The following is a 16,032-nucleotide window of genomic DNA, read 5'->3' on the forward strand; positions in this document are numbered from 1 at the left end:
AGGAGCTGGGTTTGAGCCAGAGCATTGGTGGTGGGAATTTGGGAGAAAGTAAAATCAGCTGAACCTGGTAACTGCTAGAAATGGAGAATGAGAAAGAGGGAGAAGCCTCGAATGTCTCCCAGGCCTCCATCCTGGGTGACAGCGACCTGAATCTCACCACTGGAGACAGGACAGGTAAGAGGGCTTCCAGTCTACAGGGGCAGACGATGAGTTCAGGTTCGGAAGTGTTGAATTCAAAGGAACCGCAGAGCATCCTAGGTAGAGGTGCCATTACATGGATGGATGAAATATGGAGTTGAGGTGTTGGCTGGGGCTCCCAACTTGGCGAAAGCAACATATGGTTGGTAATTCAGCCAGGGGATTGATGAGATCACCTGGGAAAGGTGCGGTGGGAAAAGAGCAGCGCAAAGAACCAACATTTAAGTGGCAGGTGGATGAAGAGGGGCCCGTGTGAGAGGCAAAAGAAATAAGAAAGAAACGGCAGAGTTCAGGGTGAGAGGCACCCTTGGAGATATTTTTAGGGAGGAGGAATTGAACAAAAGTGTCAAAATAGTGACAGGGACTGAAACACGTGCACCAGAGGTTTTGAGGACACGATTAGAAGTAGTTGTGGTAGAATGGTGGGGATAGACGCTGGGATATGGGTTGAAGGATAAGTGGGAGAGAGTGTATAGGATTAAGGGAGGAGATGATAACGTGGGAAGGTTTTTGCTTCTGTTTGGGAAGGAAGGGACCTTAGCAGGCTAGCAGGCTGAGGGAGGATGCAGACGGTGGGAGCCGGAGAGAAAGTGAGAAGTGGCTGGTTGGGCCAGGCCTTGAGCAAGCGGGAAGGGACATCGATCGGGTGCCCCTGCACAAGACACGGCATCCTCTGAGACACCTCATCCTCAAAGACTGGGGAAAAGGGGGCGTGTAGCCGGTGGGGTGAGAGGCTGTGGGGTCTTACCTATAAATGGTTAAAACTTCATACAAGAATCAGATCACAAGGTAGGAAGCACAGTGACTTGAGGGTGAGGAAAGCAGATGCCAAGTGGGGGGACTTGAGGAGAACAGTGAAGGTCTGAAAACTCCACAAAACTGGGAAGGGACAAGGGAAGGTCAGTGAGTGCTAAGACCTGGCTGAGGCAGCTGACCACGAATTAGAAAATCTCTGGTCTGCACTGTTCTGTGGTTTCTCTCCATTAGCTGGCGACAGCCAGTAAATAAATAAGCAAGAAAGCATTCCGTAGGTATCCCATAGCTCTGTCTCTTTTCACAGGCCCCCTCCCTACACCCTTCCCTTCCGTTCCTTGGCAGCCAGAAGTCAGGGAGCAAGCTTGGGTGGTTAGGATGAGCAAGCTGGGGTAACGGGGTGCCTGGGGAAGATGGAAAGGAGAGCGCTGATCTCCAAGGAGCCTCCTGCTTCAGAACCACGTGGGGCTGGCGCACACTTCCGCGTCACCCTCTCCATTGTTGCCAAAGCTTAAGTTCTACATCCGTGATCTTTGCTACCTGGTGTGATTTGTTCTCTCTGTGCAGAGCTCTGGAGAATGAAGGGTTTGAAATAGTTGAGAGGGGCGAAATCGAAGTGAAAGGGAAAGGGAAAATGACCACCTACTTTCTGATCCGGAACCTGCATGCCTCGGAGGACGAGATCATGGGCAGACCTCACAGCCGGCTTGATCGCAAGGGTGAGCAGAAAAGAGAAGCTGCATCTCAGTGTCAGATATTTTTTCCACTAACAACTTCAGATGTGTTTAGTGGGGCCCTTGGGCATGTGAAGTCAGCGTGGGTCATCCCTTTGCACGACTTTCTTTGGGTCGAGGCTCCCAAGGATCAGAGCAACCAGGATGAACACTTGCATCCGGGGTAGTCTGATGCCCCTGGAGCTGGGCTGATGGGCCCAGCCTAAAGGGTCCCTCATGCATTCATTTTCAAGGTTCTTGCTGGTCCTGCAAGGGGGCTTTCACATCTGTCTGTCCTGCAGTTGGGGGATGCCTTTAGAAGCTCTCTGCTTCTCAGCCTCAGAGGAGACTCCAGGACTGGCTTTCCTCACACCCTGAAACCATCCACCTTTCTCGTTTTCTGCTGGCTTCTAAAACTGGGAAGAAGGACAAAATCTGTGACTCACACAGCTCCAGGAATGACAGGAGAGTGAGTTTAGGTTAAAACAACCCAGTGCTAAGCCAGCCCAGGGATCCCCATTTGGCTCACGGTGCCGCAGCAGATGGAATCCAATGAGGAGGTTTCTATCGGCTGCCAGGCAGGCCCCTCCGCCCCACGTGGTCAGGGCCCCTTAACATCTGCCCTGGTTAATGCTGGGAGGTGCTGACCCGACGGGGGAACCCAGGAGCAGGGGGAAAACCTCCCTGAACCTCTGAAGCAAAGTGGAGGAGGAAGTGGATTCTTTCTGACAGGAGCTAATCTCTAGCTGCTCCAGGGGCTTGCCAAGGAAAATCTCGAAACCCAGGGGTTTCTGGTTGCTAATACGTGCGGGAGGTCTCTTTGGGACACACGGGTTAACGTTACTATTTTTTAAAGTGGGGCTATCCCAATAAAGAGATGGGTATTTGAAGAGCTTGAAATATTGTTTTCATAGCACGTCCACCTCGCATCGGTCTCCCTGTGAGCTGGGACGGGTTGGGGCCACATTTGACTGATGCAGACACTGAGATAGAGAGATCTAAGTTAAAAACTAGGAATAACTTTGGCTGGTATAGACCAGAGGGACCCTTAACAGAGTTTTGGGCCTGAATTTCTAGGCTCAAGGTGCCTCGCCCATGACATCACCTTCTCCCTCCCACCAGCATGCCCTCCCCACAAGGGAGAAGCAAGGTTTTCCCCCCCTTTTTTTTGCTTTGTTGTCAGAACTAGACAACGTAAATGGGGAGAGGCGTTGTGCCACCTGATTGTGTGAGAGGAGAGACGGAGCTGGAGGCTTTAGCACCAGGACGCAACAGCATCCAGCCCAGATGCACCTAGCTGAAACCCGATACCGCTTTCTCCCTTGTTGCCCCCGCAGGGGTTCTCAGATGGGAAAGTTTGAGAAACAGGATTCTAGAACATGGCGTGGGTCAGTCGACTCTAAACCGCTTTCGGTTCTTAGCTGGAAAAACAATACTAACCAACAGTAGAATATGAGTAAGGTGCCTCAGTTAAAGATTTCACTGTGGACCTTGAGAAAGAGAAAGGGTGTGAAAGAGAGGGAGGGCTAGCCCCTTCTGGACCCTAAACAGCATCTCTGTGCAAGTTGGGGAAAAGCACACTTTGGTGGGGGGAGATATCTCCCCAGGTATGGTTGATGGCAAAGGAAAGTCACCTGTTCCTCTGGGCTGACGTCAGCCCCACTCCTGACCTCCTTGGCCAGGTATCTCCATGCAGAGAAATGGCAGAAAGATCTCAGCCTTTTTTCTTTCCATGCTTCTCTCCATTTCCCCCTCCCCATCAGCCTAGGATCTCCTGCCAGGAGCGGAGGTTCGAGCCCTGGGGAAGGGAGTGCCTGCCCCTCCCATCCCCACTGCAACCCAGTGCTGGAGATGGCCCCCAAACATGATCCTATTAGCCTGCAGGGGCCAAGGGACTTTGCCCCACACAGCAAGACCCAGCCTCTCAAAGCCAGTGATGGGGGAGGGGGATGCAGAAACACTAATATGCACGCTAATGTTCTTCCTGAATTGGCCTCTTTCCTCAGAATATCTCCCATAGGACACACACACTGGTGTTTTGGGTGATTTGGGGGAGGCGCGGGAAGAAGTCCAAGGAGATGAAAGTGAGCAGAGTGGCACTGAGGCCCACGCTAAGAACTATGGGTAACTGCAGTGGATCAGGGTGAGAGGGCCTCAGCAGTGACCTTCCGGTGCCCTTGTGGGTCCTAGCTCCTCCCCCACCTGGCAGGAGGGGGCACCCGGGAGGTAACAGGAGCAAGAAAGGATGGCACCCCGGAGCGCTCTTGCTCAAACCATTCTCCTTTCTCCCTTTTGTTCTCCAAAGCAAGTGCATTTACTGATTCATCTTCTAGCTGGTGAATGCATTAAACATATTAAATGTCACATAATCTCCCCAGCAGTGACATTTAACAGGTGGAACCACTGTCCAGCAAGTCCTTCACACGACGGGCACCTGAGGAAATACCCACGGGGCGGCTGATGTTCAGAGGCACCAAAGAAAGGCCCCCACTTCTGCAGCTCATGAGGTTGGCTTGCCACCCTCACTTTCCCTTCCCCACCTGCTTGTTCGCAGAAGCAACTACTCAAGGACGTCAAGACAGAGCAGCTGTTGCCATCATGCAGTACAAGGACAGTAGGCAGCTGTCCCTGAAGAGTGACACAGCAGATGGTGAGTTCACTGACCACTACAGACACCCCCAGCGCCGCGGGGCAGGAGAATCGGTGGGTTCAGAGGTGTGGCTCGTGGGGGGGTGGGGCAGTTCAGGTGGAGTCCCTGCCTTCATACAGCCTGCGTTTTAGTTGTGGAAGACACACAACATAGAGCAAATAAATAAGATCACTTTAGGTAGCGACCGATGTTAGGAAGAAAATGAAAAACTGGGCAATGGAGAAGAGGGCAATGGAGGCTCCTTCGGGGCAGCAGGATTTAAGCTGAAATGTGCAGGATAAGAGCCAGCCATGCGGCTGTCATGGGGACTTTCAGACAGTGCCATGGTCTAAGCAAACATGAGCATGGTGAAGAAGAAGAAAGAAGAAGAAGAAGAAGAAAAAGAAGAAGAAGAAGAAGAAAGAAGAAGAAGAAGAAGAAGAAGAAGAAGAAGAAGAAAGAAGAAAGAAGAAGAAGAAGAAGAAGAAGAAGAAAGAGGAGGAGGAGGAGGAGGAGGAAGAAGAAGAAGAAGAAAGAAGAAGAAGAAGAAGAAGAAGAAGAAGAAGAAGAAGAAAGAAGAAGAAGAAGAAGAAGAAGAAGAAGAAGAAGAAGAAGAAAGAAGAAGAAGAAGAAGAAGAAAAAGAAGAAGAAGAAGAAGAAGAAGGAAGAAGAAGAAGAAGAAGAAGAAGGAGGAGGAAGAGGAGGAGGAGGAGGAAGAAGAAGAAGAAGAAGAAGACGACAACGGCCAGTGTAGACGTCTAAAGAGGAGTAGAAGAGGAAGGGGGCAGTAGGGGATGAGAGGTAAGCAGAAGCCCTGGCCAGCGTGGTTTTGAGCTTTCCTATCCACACACAGAAAGTCTGAGTGTAAGTAAGGGGCAAGGCAGGGAGCGATGGGAGCTCCATGGAAATGTTCCATGGGCGAAGGTCTCTACCACTTGAGTTCCTAAGTGACTGCTCCATAAACAGCTCGGAATGGGAAGTCTAAGAACCCTTCGTGCTCTAGGAAGGGGAACAAATTCATTGTTCAAACTTGCGCTACATGGGGATGCCTCCACAGGAGGGATGAACAGGTCTTGGCAGGAGCTGGGCTTCTTGCTTAACATGAGACAGAAGTTTCTCAGCTGGGCCCCTGATTCGGTATCTCCTCCAACTGCTGCTTTCCTGGACATACACCAATACCAACAACTGAAGAAGGAGAAACTGAGGTCACTTCAGTTTGGGGGTGAAAACTGGATGGGTAGAGAACTGGCATTTGTTGGGCAACAAGTTCGTCCTGGGCATTTTACCCACTTTATCTCATTTGACACAAGAGTCCTGTGACTGTTCCCGTAACAGAGGTAAGAAAGTTGAAGTTCATAAAGGTGATGTAATTTCGATGAAGTCCCACAGCTAGTAATTGGAAGAAGTAGGACTTGATCCTCATGCTTGTTTGTCTCAGCAGCCTGTATTCAGGTGAGCAATGGACCCAAACAATTTCGGTTTCCCCAGGTGGTAGGCCTGGGGACCTCCAGACTTCACGGTGCCCCGCCATGTTTCTCTCAGATCCTCTGGGCCCCGACTGAGCAGCGTTTTGGCTGTTTCTGAGTGTGATTAGCAGGCGTATTAGTGAGGACCAGCTCACACAGTGTGGGTGAATGATAACACGTGTGGTATGAGCCAGAGGTTTGGAAATGAGGACAGAGGGCAGCTGAGCCACCGGGCCTCACTCTGGCCGTCCAGACTCAGACCTACCAGATCAGAAATTGCTTTGCACAACTTCCCCAGGGAATCGGAGTTTGAGTTTAGCGCGACACACAGGCTTCTTCCTCATCTCTGATGGCGGACAGCGGACGTAGAGTTTCCCCTTGAAGGATTCACGTCACCTGCTCCCAGGGCCTGCCTTGTCATTGTGATTTAGGTCTCAGTTCTGGTGGGTTTGGGGCTACATGTGATAATGTCACACTTAGCACTGAGGGTGCCAGGTCACTGCAGGAGCCCCCACTCTCACCTCCAGCCTCGGGGCCATTCCGGTTGGCCCCTACGTGGGCGTCATTATGGGAAAGTGCTTCTTTTAGCAGCCAAAACCTGTCAGGACCCTGACGATTAGGCTGTTGGCTCTTGGTACCTCAGGGTTCTGCCTGCCTCCCAACCTCTAGGCAGTTGGAAGGCCATTGAAGACTCACCTCATCCATCACGTCCGCCATCAACCTCACCAGGTCGTCACCTGGTTGCCACACTTCTGATCGCTTTCCAGGGGCATCCATTCCCATCTGACTTGGCTCCCAGATGTGGGAAGCAGGCGCTTCCCTGCCTCCCTCTCCCCCTCTGTGCACAGAGCTGCAGAGGCGGGGAGCAAACCACACAGGCCCCTCTCTGAGGGCCGGCTGAGATGTGATGTTCACCCCTTCCCTTGGCCCTCTTTCAAAGGGGGGGGGGGCTCCCTGAATCTCTGTGAGGCCCAGCCCAAGTGTCTGCCTGCCCTGGCAATAGGAAACACTCCAGCAGGACCCAGGCCTGCAGGCTGCACCCAGGACCTGATTTGCACTTGAATAACACTCTTTTCTTCTACCCCACTATGGTTTTGGGTGTTAGATGTGTCGGTGGGGAGACTCCCCAGTGCAATTAAACGGGAGTATTGAGCCGGAGAGAAATCAGTGTGCGTTGACTCAGATATTTAAGCAACCACCTTTCAGTATTGACTAAAAAATTGGCCTTCCAGCTGTCCCTGCTGGCAGGCTCTTCTGGCATCTCGACAGACCGCTGTTACTGTGTTTTTCAAATTTCGACTTGCTTCGACTTGTCTCCTAACTGATTCTCCCAGCAATTATAATAATGGGTTCCAGGCTGACCTGTATACAGCACTTAGGCATGCAGCCCAGGCTCCTCTCTGGAGGTGACCCCTTCTTATAAATCAGCCCAAGGTCTTATAAACCAGACCACTTGCTGGGTTCATGGCAGGTTAAGTCAGTTTGAAGGACTTCTTACACAACTCCTACCTGCTCCGCTGGAGGGTGGTGGCGACAGGGGTCCCTCTCTGAGTTGAGCCGTCTACCTGCTGGGGGCTCCGCCGATTCCCCCCAAGTCTGACTCAGTCTTCCTGACAGGAGGAACTTCCCCACCCTGGGCCATCCTCCTCGTGGGTGATTCTCGCAAGCAGGAGTCTGTGGTCACTTAATTGGCAGGTCCTCGCCCCTCACTTTGCAGAGTCTTGACAATACAAGTCAAGTGTCTTTCCCAGACGTGTCCAGTGAGCTGGGGCCCCGCTGGTTGGGAGCCAGGCGAAGGAGCCTGGGCCCGTATTCCTGGCCCTCAGACCTTTCAGCGGCCCATCTGAGGCCTTTCTAAGCATGGCTGTCAGATGTTCCTGACCTCTTCTCTTTGGGGCTGATGAATGGCATAGCTGGGTGTTTTTTGTTTTGTTGTTGTTGTTTGTTTTTGTTTTGTTTTTTGCTAGAAGACTGGTCATCATATGTATTTATTTTTTAATATTGAAGTATTGTTGACACACGATGTCACATTAGTTTCAGGTGTGTGACACAGTGATTCGAAGAGAATGTGTACATTATGCTGTGCTCGCCACGGTGTCACCACCGTCTGTCACCATGCAGTGCTGTTACGATACCATTGACTATATTCCCCGTGTTGTGTCTTTTATCCCTGAGGCATAGCTGTGTTTAACCTCAGGCTTTCTAGAAGTTGCGCTGTCAACCCAACAATGTTCTGTAGAAGGAAGATCCTGGGAAGTATAAATGAACTCTTTACAAGCGGGGAGTTTCCTAATGGAAGAACACTGTCAGTGTTGGGACTGGCCTCGAGAATCATTTGTCAGCCTTGACATCATCGACTGGGATGTGGCTTCAGGCGCTGATTGGCATGGGAAGGCATCAGACTCGGATGGCTGGGCCTCACCCCAAGAGCCTACCTCAGTGGGCTCAGAGGGGGCCTTCCAACTCCGGTTTGTTAACCATCTTCACAGGGCATTCTGAAGAGCTGCCAGGCTAGGGAACCACCATCATGGTAGAATGAGCACTAGCTTGAAATCAGAACTCCTGGGCCCATGTCCACATCCTGGTGCCCAGTAACCAGCTGTGTCAGTTTGGGCAAGTCTGCTTTGTTTCCTCTTTCTCAGCCTGTAGGCCGAGTGCCTGCTTTACCTGGTCGCTCTGAGGGACATGTGAGAGGTTGTGTATGATCTGGAAACTGTAAAGTGCTGAAGACATGTCACATATGCCAGCTGCTTAGTCAATTAGGGACCCTATTGTTGGGAATTCACTCACTTGACAAATATGTGATGGCAGGGACAGGCAGATCAAGGATGCGGCCTCTGCTCTGATCTCTGGAGAATGCGGGGGCTTCTGGAAGCTGGAGATCTCATTCCTTCAGGTCATGACCTCTTTTGCCCGTGGACAGAAATAGGAGACAAGGGGGAGAGGAATTCTAGAATGGAAACCACCCCCATGAAACCTGGTGACCCCACTGCACCATTTTTATCACTAGAATAAAATTCTATCACTGGTGGAGTTTCCCCCCAAAGAATATCACTTCTAGAATTCATGGCTCCTTTTTCTGTTCACACTTATGAACGGCATGGTGTGGTCAGACTGACCGTCCCCCAGATCAGGTGGATTCGTTGGAAAATGAACTCAGTTGGAACCAAGTAGGAGGAGATAAATTGTTCTGCACACATGGAGACCATTCAGGGTAAAGGCCAGGCCGGGTGCAGGGTGAGACGTACAGGTGGGAGGGGACACCTAACTGCAGGCTCCATGTGGGGAGCACTCCAATGGGGTGAAGTCATGGGGACAACTGAGAAGATTCAACTGAGAGTCAGACTTCAGGCTCAGGCCAAAGCCCCCACCCCAGTCATGGAAACTCAGTACTGAAACCAAGATATGGTTTCCCACATCTTATTCTATCTAGGAGGTTAAATACAGATGCAGAATGCAGACAAGGAATTATTTCAATCGCAAATGTAAGAATTCCTTCTTACAACCCCATGTCATATCCTTTATGACTCATGGAGTCCTGTCTGTAATGATCAGCCACGGACCCAAATTCCACGTATATATCCCAAGGTGAGAATATTTCCCAGAACTCGCCTTTGCTGCCCCTACTGAACTACAGCATCCCCTACGTTCACATTTGACAATGATACACAGCGATGGTTGTTCCCCAAGCCAGGGAAGGTTCTTTCTACAACCATTCTTTTTTACTTAATTCATGTTTAATAGATATCGAAGTGGGTTTTGGTGTTGCTTTTAATTGTTTCCTGGGTTGTGTTGGTTTGTTCAACTGAAGATTATTTGCTTATTCATTTATATTATAGAAGTAATATTTAATTATTACCATTACGTTAAAACCAGAAAGTGCAGATAAACCAAAAGAAGAAAGCAAAAGCACCTGTAATTCCACCACCCAGAGAGGCTACTACTAATGTTTGGTGCCCGTCTTCCACACTTGTGCGTGTTAGGGTACTCGTGCGTGTATATGCATGGATGCTTCTCCGCACAGAATGGGGACTGTCACACATACATTGTTCTGTAACTTGGGAGGTGATGGATTTCTTTCCTTTGAATATTTAAACACAGTTCAAAAGAGAAGAGGGATATTTGGAAAAGACATAACGAGCTTGACATGTTATGGTATAGTTGTTTCCCATGCGACTTGTGCTGTGGTACACCAAAAGCCAATTTACATCACATCAAGTGGAAACTCCAATTATTGTGTACTTCTGCACATTCAGAATACATCTGTGAGGTAGCTGATATTCTGTGAGTCCTCAAGTTGCCTTTGAAGTTTCCAAGAAAGTCTAACCTAGTTCAACTTAGTTTTGATGTCTAGAATATTTCAGGTACCTAGATGTCAGTCATCCATGGGAGACGCACATTGTAATACTCAATCAGGACACAACCACAGCACTACCTTTCCCAATGATGCGCAATAATGAACATTAACTTGTAGCAAAATGACGGTACCAGTAGGCAGTCCTCAGGGGTTGTGAGCAATAGTATTGTAAGAGTGAAAGAGGATGAATGAGAATTCATCCCAAATAAACAAGGAAAGTCTTTCACCATCTGGAGTGTGGAATGGGATTGGGGTAAAATGTCAAATATATATGTGTAGAAATTCCAGGAAAGTCTTACAATTCCATGCCGATCAAGGCTTGTTTGAATCGTCAGGTGGCATTGACTCAAATGAAGCTGTGTTTGGCCCGGTAGCTTTCAATATGCTGTCTCAGTTCTCCCAACACAATGCTACTTGGTCATTTTTCTCCCCTTGTCCATCAGGGACTTTTTCTCCAGGGGCAGAAAAGGGAAACAGGAAGATGAGTGAGTTTAATAAGAGCGCAAGGGAAACATGGGTACGAATGGAGGAGAAAGAGGACCACAGTTACACACAAGCGAGAAAGTAAACAAAACAAAACAAAACAAAACAAAACAAAAGACCCAGTTAGAAGAGAGAAAAATGTGCCGTGGGAGCAAGAGAAATGAAACTGTGAGGAAAGGTAGGCTGAAAACTTTCTAAGAAGAGAAATTAGAAGGAAGAAAAACATGAGAAAGTGTCAAAGAATGGGGAGACTAAAGGGTCTGTGAAATATTATTTCCTGGTGTTGAGTTTACTTCCAAAATTCTTTGCGAGAGGTAAGCCAGAAAATAGATTATTCACCTTGGCTACAAAGAAATGATGGTGCTGCCAGGATGCAGGGGTACCTCATAAATAGAGCCTCCCTGTGGATAGGTAAACAAAAAGGTTTCCTTTGCTGGATTCTCTTATTTTAGCAACTCCAACCCCGTATTGGTCGGTTTGTGTCTTCGTCAGGGTGACCCCCGCTTTTGGTACCAATTCCGAAGGCACGAAACAAATTTCTGCACTCACAATGTTATCTTGTGGAGATTTTCTCTTACAGGTCTCATAACATTTCCTATGAGTTGAGTGGGAGGCAGATGTGTTGTGTAGTGATCCTTTTACAGCTGGAGAAACTGAGGCACGGGGAGACATTAGCTGGGGAGTTCAGTTGCCCCTTTTAGGGCTGATGGTTAGAGACAGACCTGGCTGCCGTCATGTCCTCTCAATAGTAATCAACTACTTTCCTCTCTGTTTGCCATAATACCACAGCAAAACTGATCTCAAACTTTTCTTTTTCATTTTTTAAAGTTTTTAAATGGATATTTATTTTTGAGAGAGAGAGAGAGAGAGAGAGAGCACGAGTGGGGGAGGAGCAGAGAGAGAGGGAGACACAGAATCTGAAGCAGGCTCCAGTCTCTGAGCTGTCAGCACAAAGCCTGATGTGGGGCTCGAACTCATGAACCGTGAGATCATGACCTGAGCTGAAGTCGGACGCTTAACCGACTGAGCCACCCAGTCGCCCCTCAAACTTTTCAAACACATTATGCTTATAATTAATCTTGCATATTCCGTTTTTGAGAAATTTGCTTTCTTTTAAACATTATAATAGTGCTGGGGCTATTTTTGACCCAGCGTCAGGCTCTGTGTTAACAGCTCAGAGCCTGGAGCCTGCTTTGGATTCTGTGTCTCCCTCTCTCTCTGCCCTTCCCCTGCTCACACTCTGTCTCTCCCTCTCTCTCAAAAATAAACATTAATTTAAAAAAAATATATAATAGTGCTTATATTTCAAAGAAAACTCTACCGCCATAAATTCTGTGATTCAAAGTGAAAGGGATAATAAAAACTTGTAGAGAATTAGCAAAACACAAAAACAAAACAAAACAAAAAAAACCCCATATCTGAATAATTAACAGTTTCCAAAGAGCATAAAATATTGCTGAGGGTGATTCAATATTTTGCAAGGCAGGGTGGGAGGGGGAGGGCGTACTATGGAGCTCAATGAACGTATAGCTAATGACATCTCCACTTAAGTAACTCCATTTTGGCCATACCCTATAAGAATGTCACATCTGAGGGTGTTACAAACCTTGATTCCTTGTCAGATTAGCCCCACCTTAGGCATGAGCCGAATACTCCAATATGAGCCATCACCAGGAGTTGCCCCAGTGACATGGTTCTAGAATCATGGAGCTCCCACCTTGTTTGCTCCAGGGTCCTTTCCCAAGTTCTCACCTCATCCGGGGCTAGAGACAGGGGAGAAACTGGGGACAGACCCAGTAAGTCCAAATTTTTCCACATGAACTAATGTTCTTTAACGACCAGTACATTAGCAAATTGTTTGTGCTGAAAACTACCCATCGCTTTTAAGATCTTAAAGCAAGGTTAATCACTGAACCGGGTTCAGGAAGAGGTCTGAAATGCTAACAGTCCCTAACGGTAAAAGAAGTCATTCATTAATTTGGGAGCAGAAGGCTGAAGATAGAAACCCCTCCTGCATTTCCTAATTTCTAGAACACTAGAGCCGCACATCTAATACGTGAACCTCTCTGAACTCGGCTGTCTCTGGAGCAATGATTAGTGTAAAAAAAAAAAGAAAGGGAAAGAAAGAGAGAAGCAGGAATGATATATGACTTTAAAATCTTAGATGCTAACTTTTCCAAATGAAACCACAGGGAAAGCAGGAAGAGATCGAGACAAGGCTTTCCATCTGCCTTCTTGCTTCCATTCCTTCTCTGAGTCCTGCTCCCCACCCTCCCTCCTTGCGTGCCTCATTCCCCGAGGTAGTTCTTTTCCAGTGCCTTCTCTCCCCGGGCTCTTTTCCATACTTAGAATAAGAACTGGCATTTTGAGTTCACACTCTGCGTTATCATTGTGTTAATCACCTTGTATCAATCATCTGATTTAGTTAATACCACAATCTTGGGAGATCGGTGTAATCATTATTTCCCTGCTCTTCGGATGAGGACAAACGAGGCCCAGGGAGGTTAACAATGAACTGTGGCCATACCGGGTGTGACCCTCGGCCTGTGTCCTGCTGATGCTCAGACCTCATAGACAGTCCCAAGGCCAGCAAGTCTGGAGGTGCGATTATGTGAGCTACGCACAAGTAAAGATTCGGTATGTGACCAACAAGATGACACAATGTGGGCCGAAAGAAATACAACAGCAACAAGGCCGAGGTCTGCCTGGGCTTCCTCAGCCTCGGCTACAAAGGTGTTCTCCGGCTGGGGAGGTGGGAAAGGGAGCCCAGAGCCTGGCTCGGACAGGAGCCCCCTGACCACTGAGGCCAGTCTGAAGCTTGACTGATTTGCTCACCTCATTGTCTTGTTTCAGCTTCTGATGAAATGACACCTGAAGGGAGTTCAGAGGCAGGACAGGACTCCGTGGAGGCAGCTGACAGACAGCGGTCTTCAGATCAGACAGAGACACCTCGCTTTCCTAATGACGTTCTGCCGTCTGGTTTCTGTGCTCTGTTGTAACAGAGGGGAAACGAACGCCTGGGCTTAATTTTTCCCCAACTTAGTTTTATGGAGACAAAGGAAAGTAACTTCTTTTCATTTCTCAGTTCAGAACGTCTTAAGCTGCGTCTCTTCCTCATTGTCCCTTTGAGAATAGAAGTCTAGAAACGAAACCCAATCCTGACAGGTTTGGAAAGTGTCTTTTACATTCTCAGTTCGAAGCCAACCCCCCCCCCCCCCCGCCCCCGCCAACTTTGAGACTGCGTCTTGTTTGCTCCCACAGATGAGAAGTTCGGCTGAGGGGCCCCTTTCTGTTTTCTTCTAACAGGGGTGAATGGCTTCCATGCTCTCATTGCTAGGGTTCCACTGAATCTTCGCCTCTGAGCAAAAGCCCCAGTGGCCAGCTTCAGAGGACACCCTGACCTCTGAGCGCGTTGTGTGCAATGTCTTGCTTTAAATGATGGTGGGAGGGAAGGGGGAGGAAGAGGCGGAGGAAAGAGACCCAGACCCCGCAGTTTATAAATCACCCCATAACACAGCCGGGACGTGAAAGGCACTCGGCCAGGGGTTGTGAAAGGAAATAATTTTCATTCCCAGCCCTGGGAATTATGTGAAGCAATAGAACGAAAGCTGCAATCCCCAGAGACTTTCCGAAAGTAGGATGCAGGGGAAAATGTGAAAATCACAGGAAGGGCAGACTTAGGAAAGATAGGGAAGCAGAGCAGAATGAAGTCAGACACCCAGGCCCCTTGGCCAGCCACCTTCACGACACAGAAGGCCCCTCTACTACTCGTCGCTGCGGGCATGGAAACACCTTCTGCCGCAGAGAGCGCCGGAGATGTTCTCAGAGGCATGGGCCCGGGCAGGGGGGAGGCAGAGATGTGGTCTTCGGACTATGCATCTGCGTTTGGGGATGGCCAGAAACTTAGCACGTATGTTTTACCTAGATAATAAAGAAAATCTGAGGGCACGCGTGGTTCTGTGAGTCATTCTTGCTAGGACCTGACTTGTCCCAAGAGGCATTAACTGTCTCCGACGATTCCCAGGAGGGCACGGGCAGGACCCGACTCCGTTCCCCCAGCCAATCCCAGGGGCAGAAGGGAAGGGGAAGGCAACAAGAGCTGAATTCCTTGCTCTATCCTTCCGGGAGGCAACCGTGTCTTGTGTCTAGAAACGGGCAGGTGCGGCCCGCAAAGCAAGTGCTTTGTGTCTAGAAACGGGCAGGTGCAGGGGTATAACAAGCCAGGATTCGAATGAGTGCAAAGTGCTCAGTCAAAAGATGTGCGTTCTTGTCCTGACTCTACCGCTTGACCTCTTGGTACCTCAATCTCTCCAGCTATAAAATAGGGTTAGTGACAGCTGCCCCACCTATCTCACAGGGTTTTTGTTTTGTTTTCTGGTGAGGATTCGGGGAAATACAAGAGCACAAATATGCCCGTGATGCTCCCAATAATAGTAGCTACTGACGTTTGTTGACCACCAAACACACGCTAGGCACTGGCCGCGCATGTACGTTACACGTTACTTCCGCTCCTGGCAACAATCCCATAATAAGTCAGGTCTTGCCCTCCCCACTCAACGGACGAGGAACCAGCTCACACAGATTCAGCAGCCGGAGATCACACTGACGGTGCTGGCAAATAGCCCAGGCCAGACGCACCCTGCTCAACGTTCTTAGGTCAAATAAAGGCAGGACAGCCTGGAGGTATGGACCCTGGAGCCAGGGCGGGGGGCAGGTCTGAATCCTGCTTCAGGATTCAACGTTCCTGGCTGTGTGAGTTTGGGAAAGTTGCTTAACATCTCCGTGCCTCAGTGTCCCTTGTGTAAAACGGGGATAATTAGAGGACCTGCCTCATAGGAATGTCACGAACTACACGCAAAGCATTCAGAAGAGGTAGCCACGCTTTGCAAGCCCTCCTCAGAGGCGAGGAATTTTTACGTGCTTGAAACGCGCCTCTGAAACGAGCAAAAGTGATCCGGCTCACAATTCTTGTTCCTTTCCGCGCACACTTTCCTTCGAAGTCCTTTAGCTCAGCTTTGAGCCACAAGAACCCAGCCCAAGACTATGAACACGGTTAGGTGGCAGCATGGCTGGAGACAGGAGAGCAAACAGCTGTTTGGGAGAGTGGCAGCTTTTTGTTTTGGTTTTGGAGGGCGCAGAGCGGGAGCCTGAAGCCAGGGCTCCCCACCCGCAGCTCGCTTCGCTTCCTTGGCCCCAGCAGAATGTGCCCCTTGAACGCTCAGTTATACCTAAGACCGCCGGAGACTGGGAAGCAGGTGCCCTCGCCTTGCGTGAAAATGGAGAGGATTTTGTTCAGTGTTTATTATGATTGAAATAATTATTTCCAGCTGTAAATGAATGACTACATCGTGCATTTGGTATCCCTCCGGAGCCTGCTATTTACTCGGGAGTAAACACTGGTGGAGACGAACTTCGGCGCCCAGAGAAACCCGG

General features: G+C 49.2%; 1 protein-coding gene across 1 annotated transcript in view; it reads left to right on the forward strand.

The window, feature by feature from the left end:
• Positions 1-13,598, forward strand: part of LOC125163498 (guanylate cyclase soluble subunit beta-2-like) — a 72,137-nt gene extending 58,539 nt beyond the window's left edge. The window contains exons 15-17 of the mRNA XM_047855345.1: positions 1,519-1,670; positions 4,219-4,314; positions 13,453-13,598. Of these exons, the coding sequence (XP_047711301.1) occupies positions 1,519-1,670; positions 4,219-4,314; positions 13,453-13,598 (394 nt within the window). The remainder of the gene's footprint in view (positions 1-1,518; positions 1,671-4,218; positions 4,315-13,452) is intronic.
• Positions 13,599-16,032: the final 2,434 nt, after the last annotated feature.

The sequence above is a fragment of the Prionailurus viverrinus genome, chromosome A1 (genome assembly GCF_022837055.1).
Source record: "Prionailurus viverrinus isolate Anna chromosome A1, UM_Priviv_1.0, whole genome shotgun sequence".
NCBI lineage: Eukaryota > Metazoa > Chordata > Mammalia > Carnivora > Felidae > Prionailurus > Prionailurus viverrinus.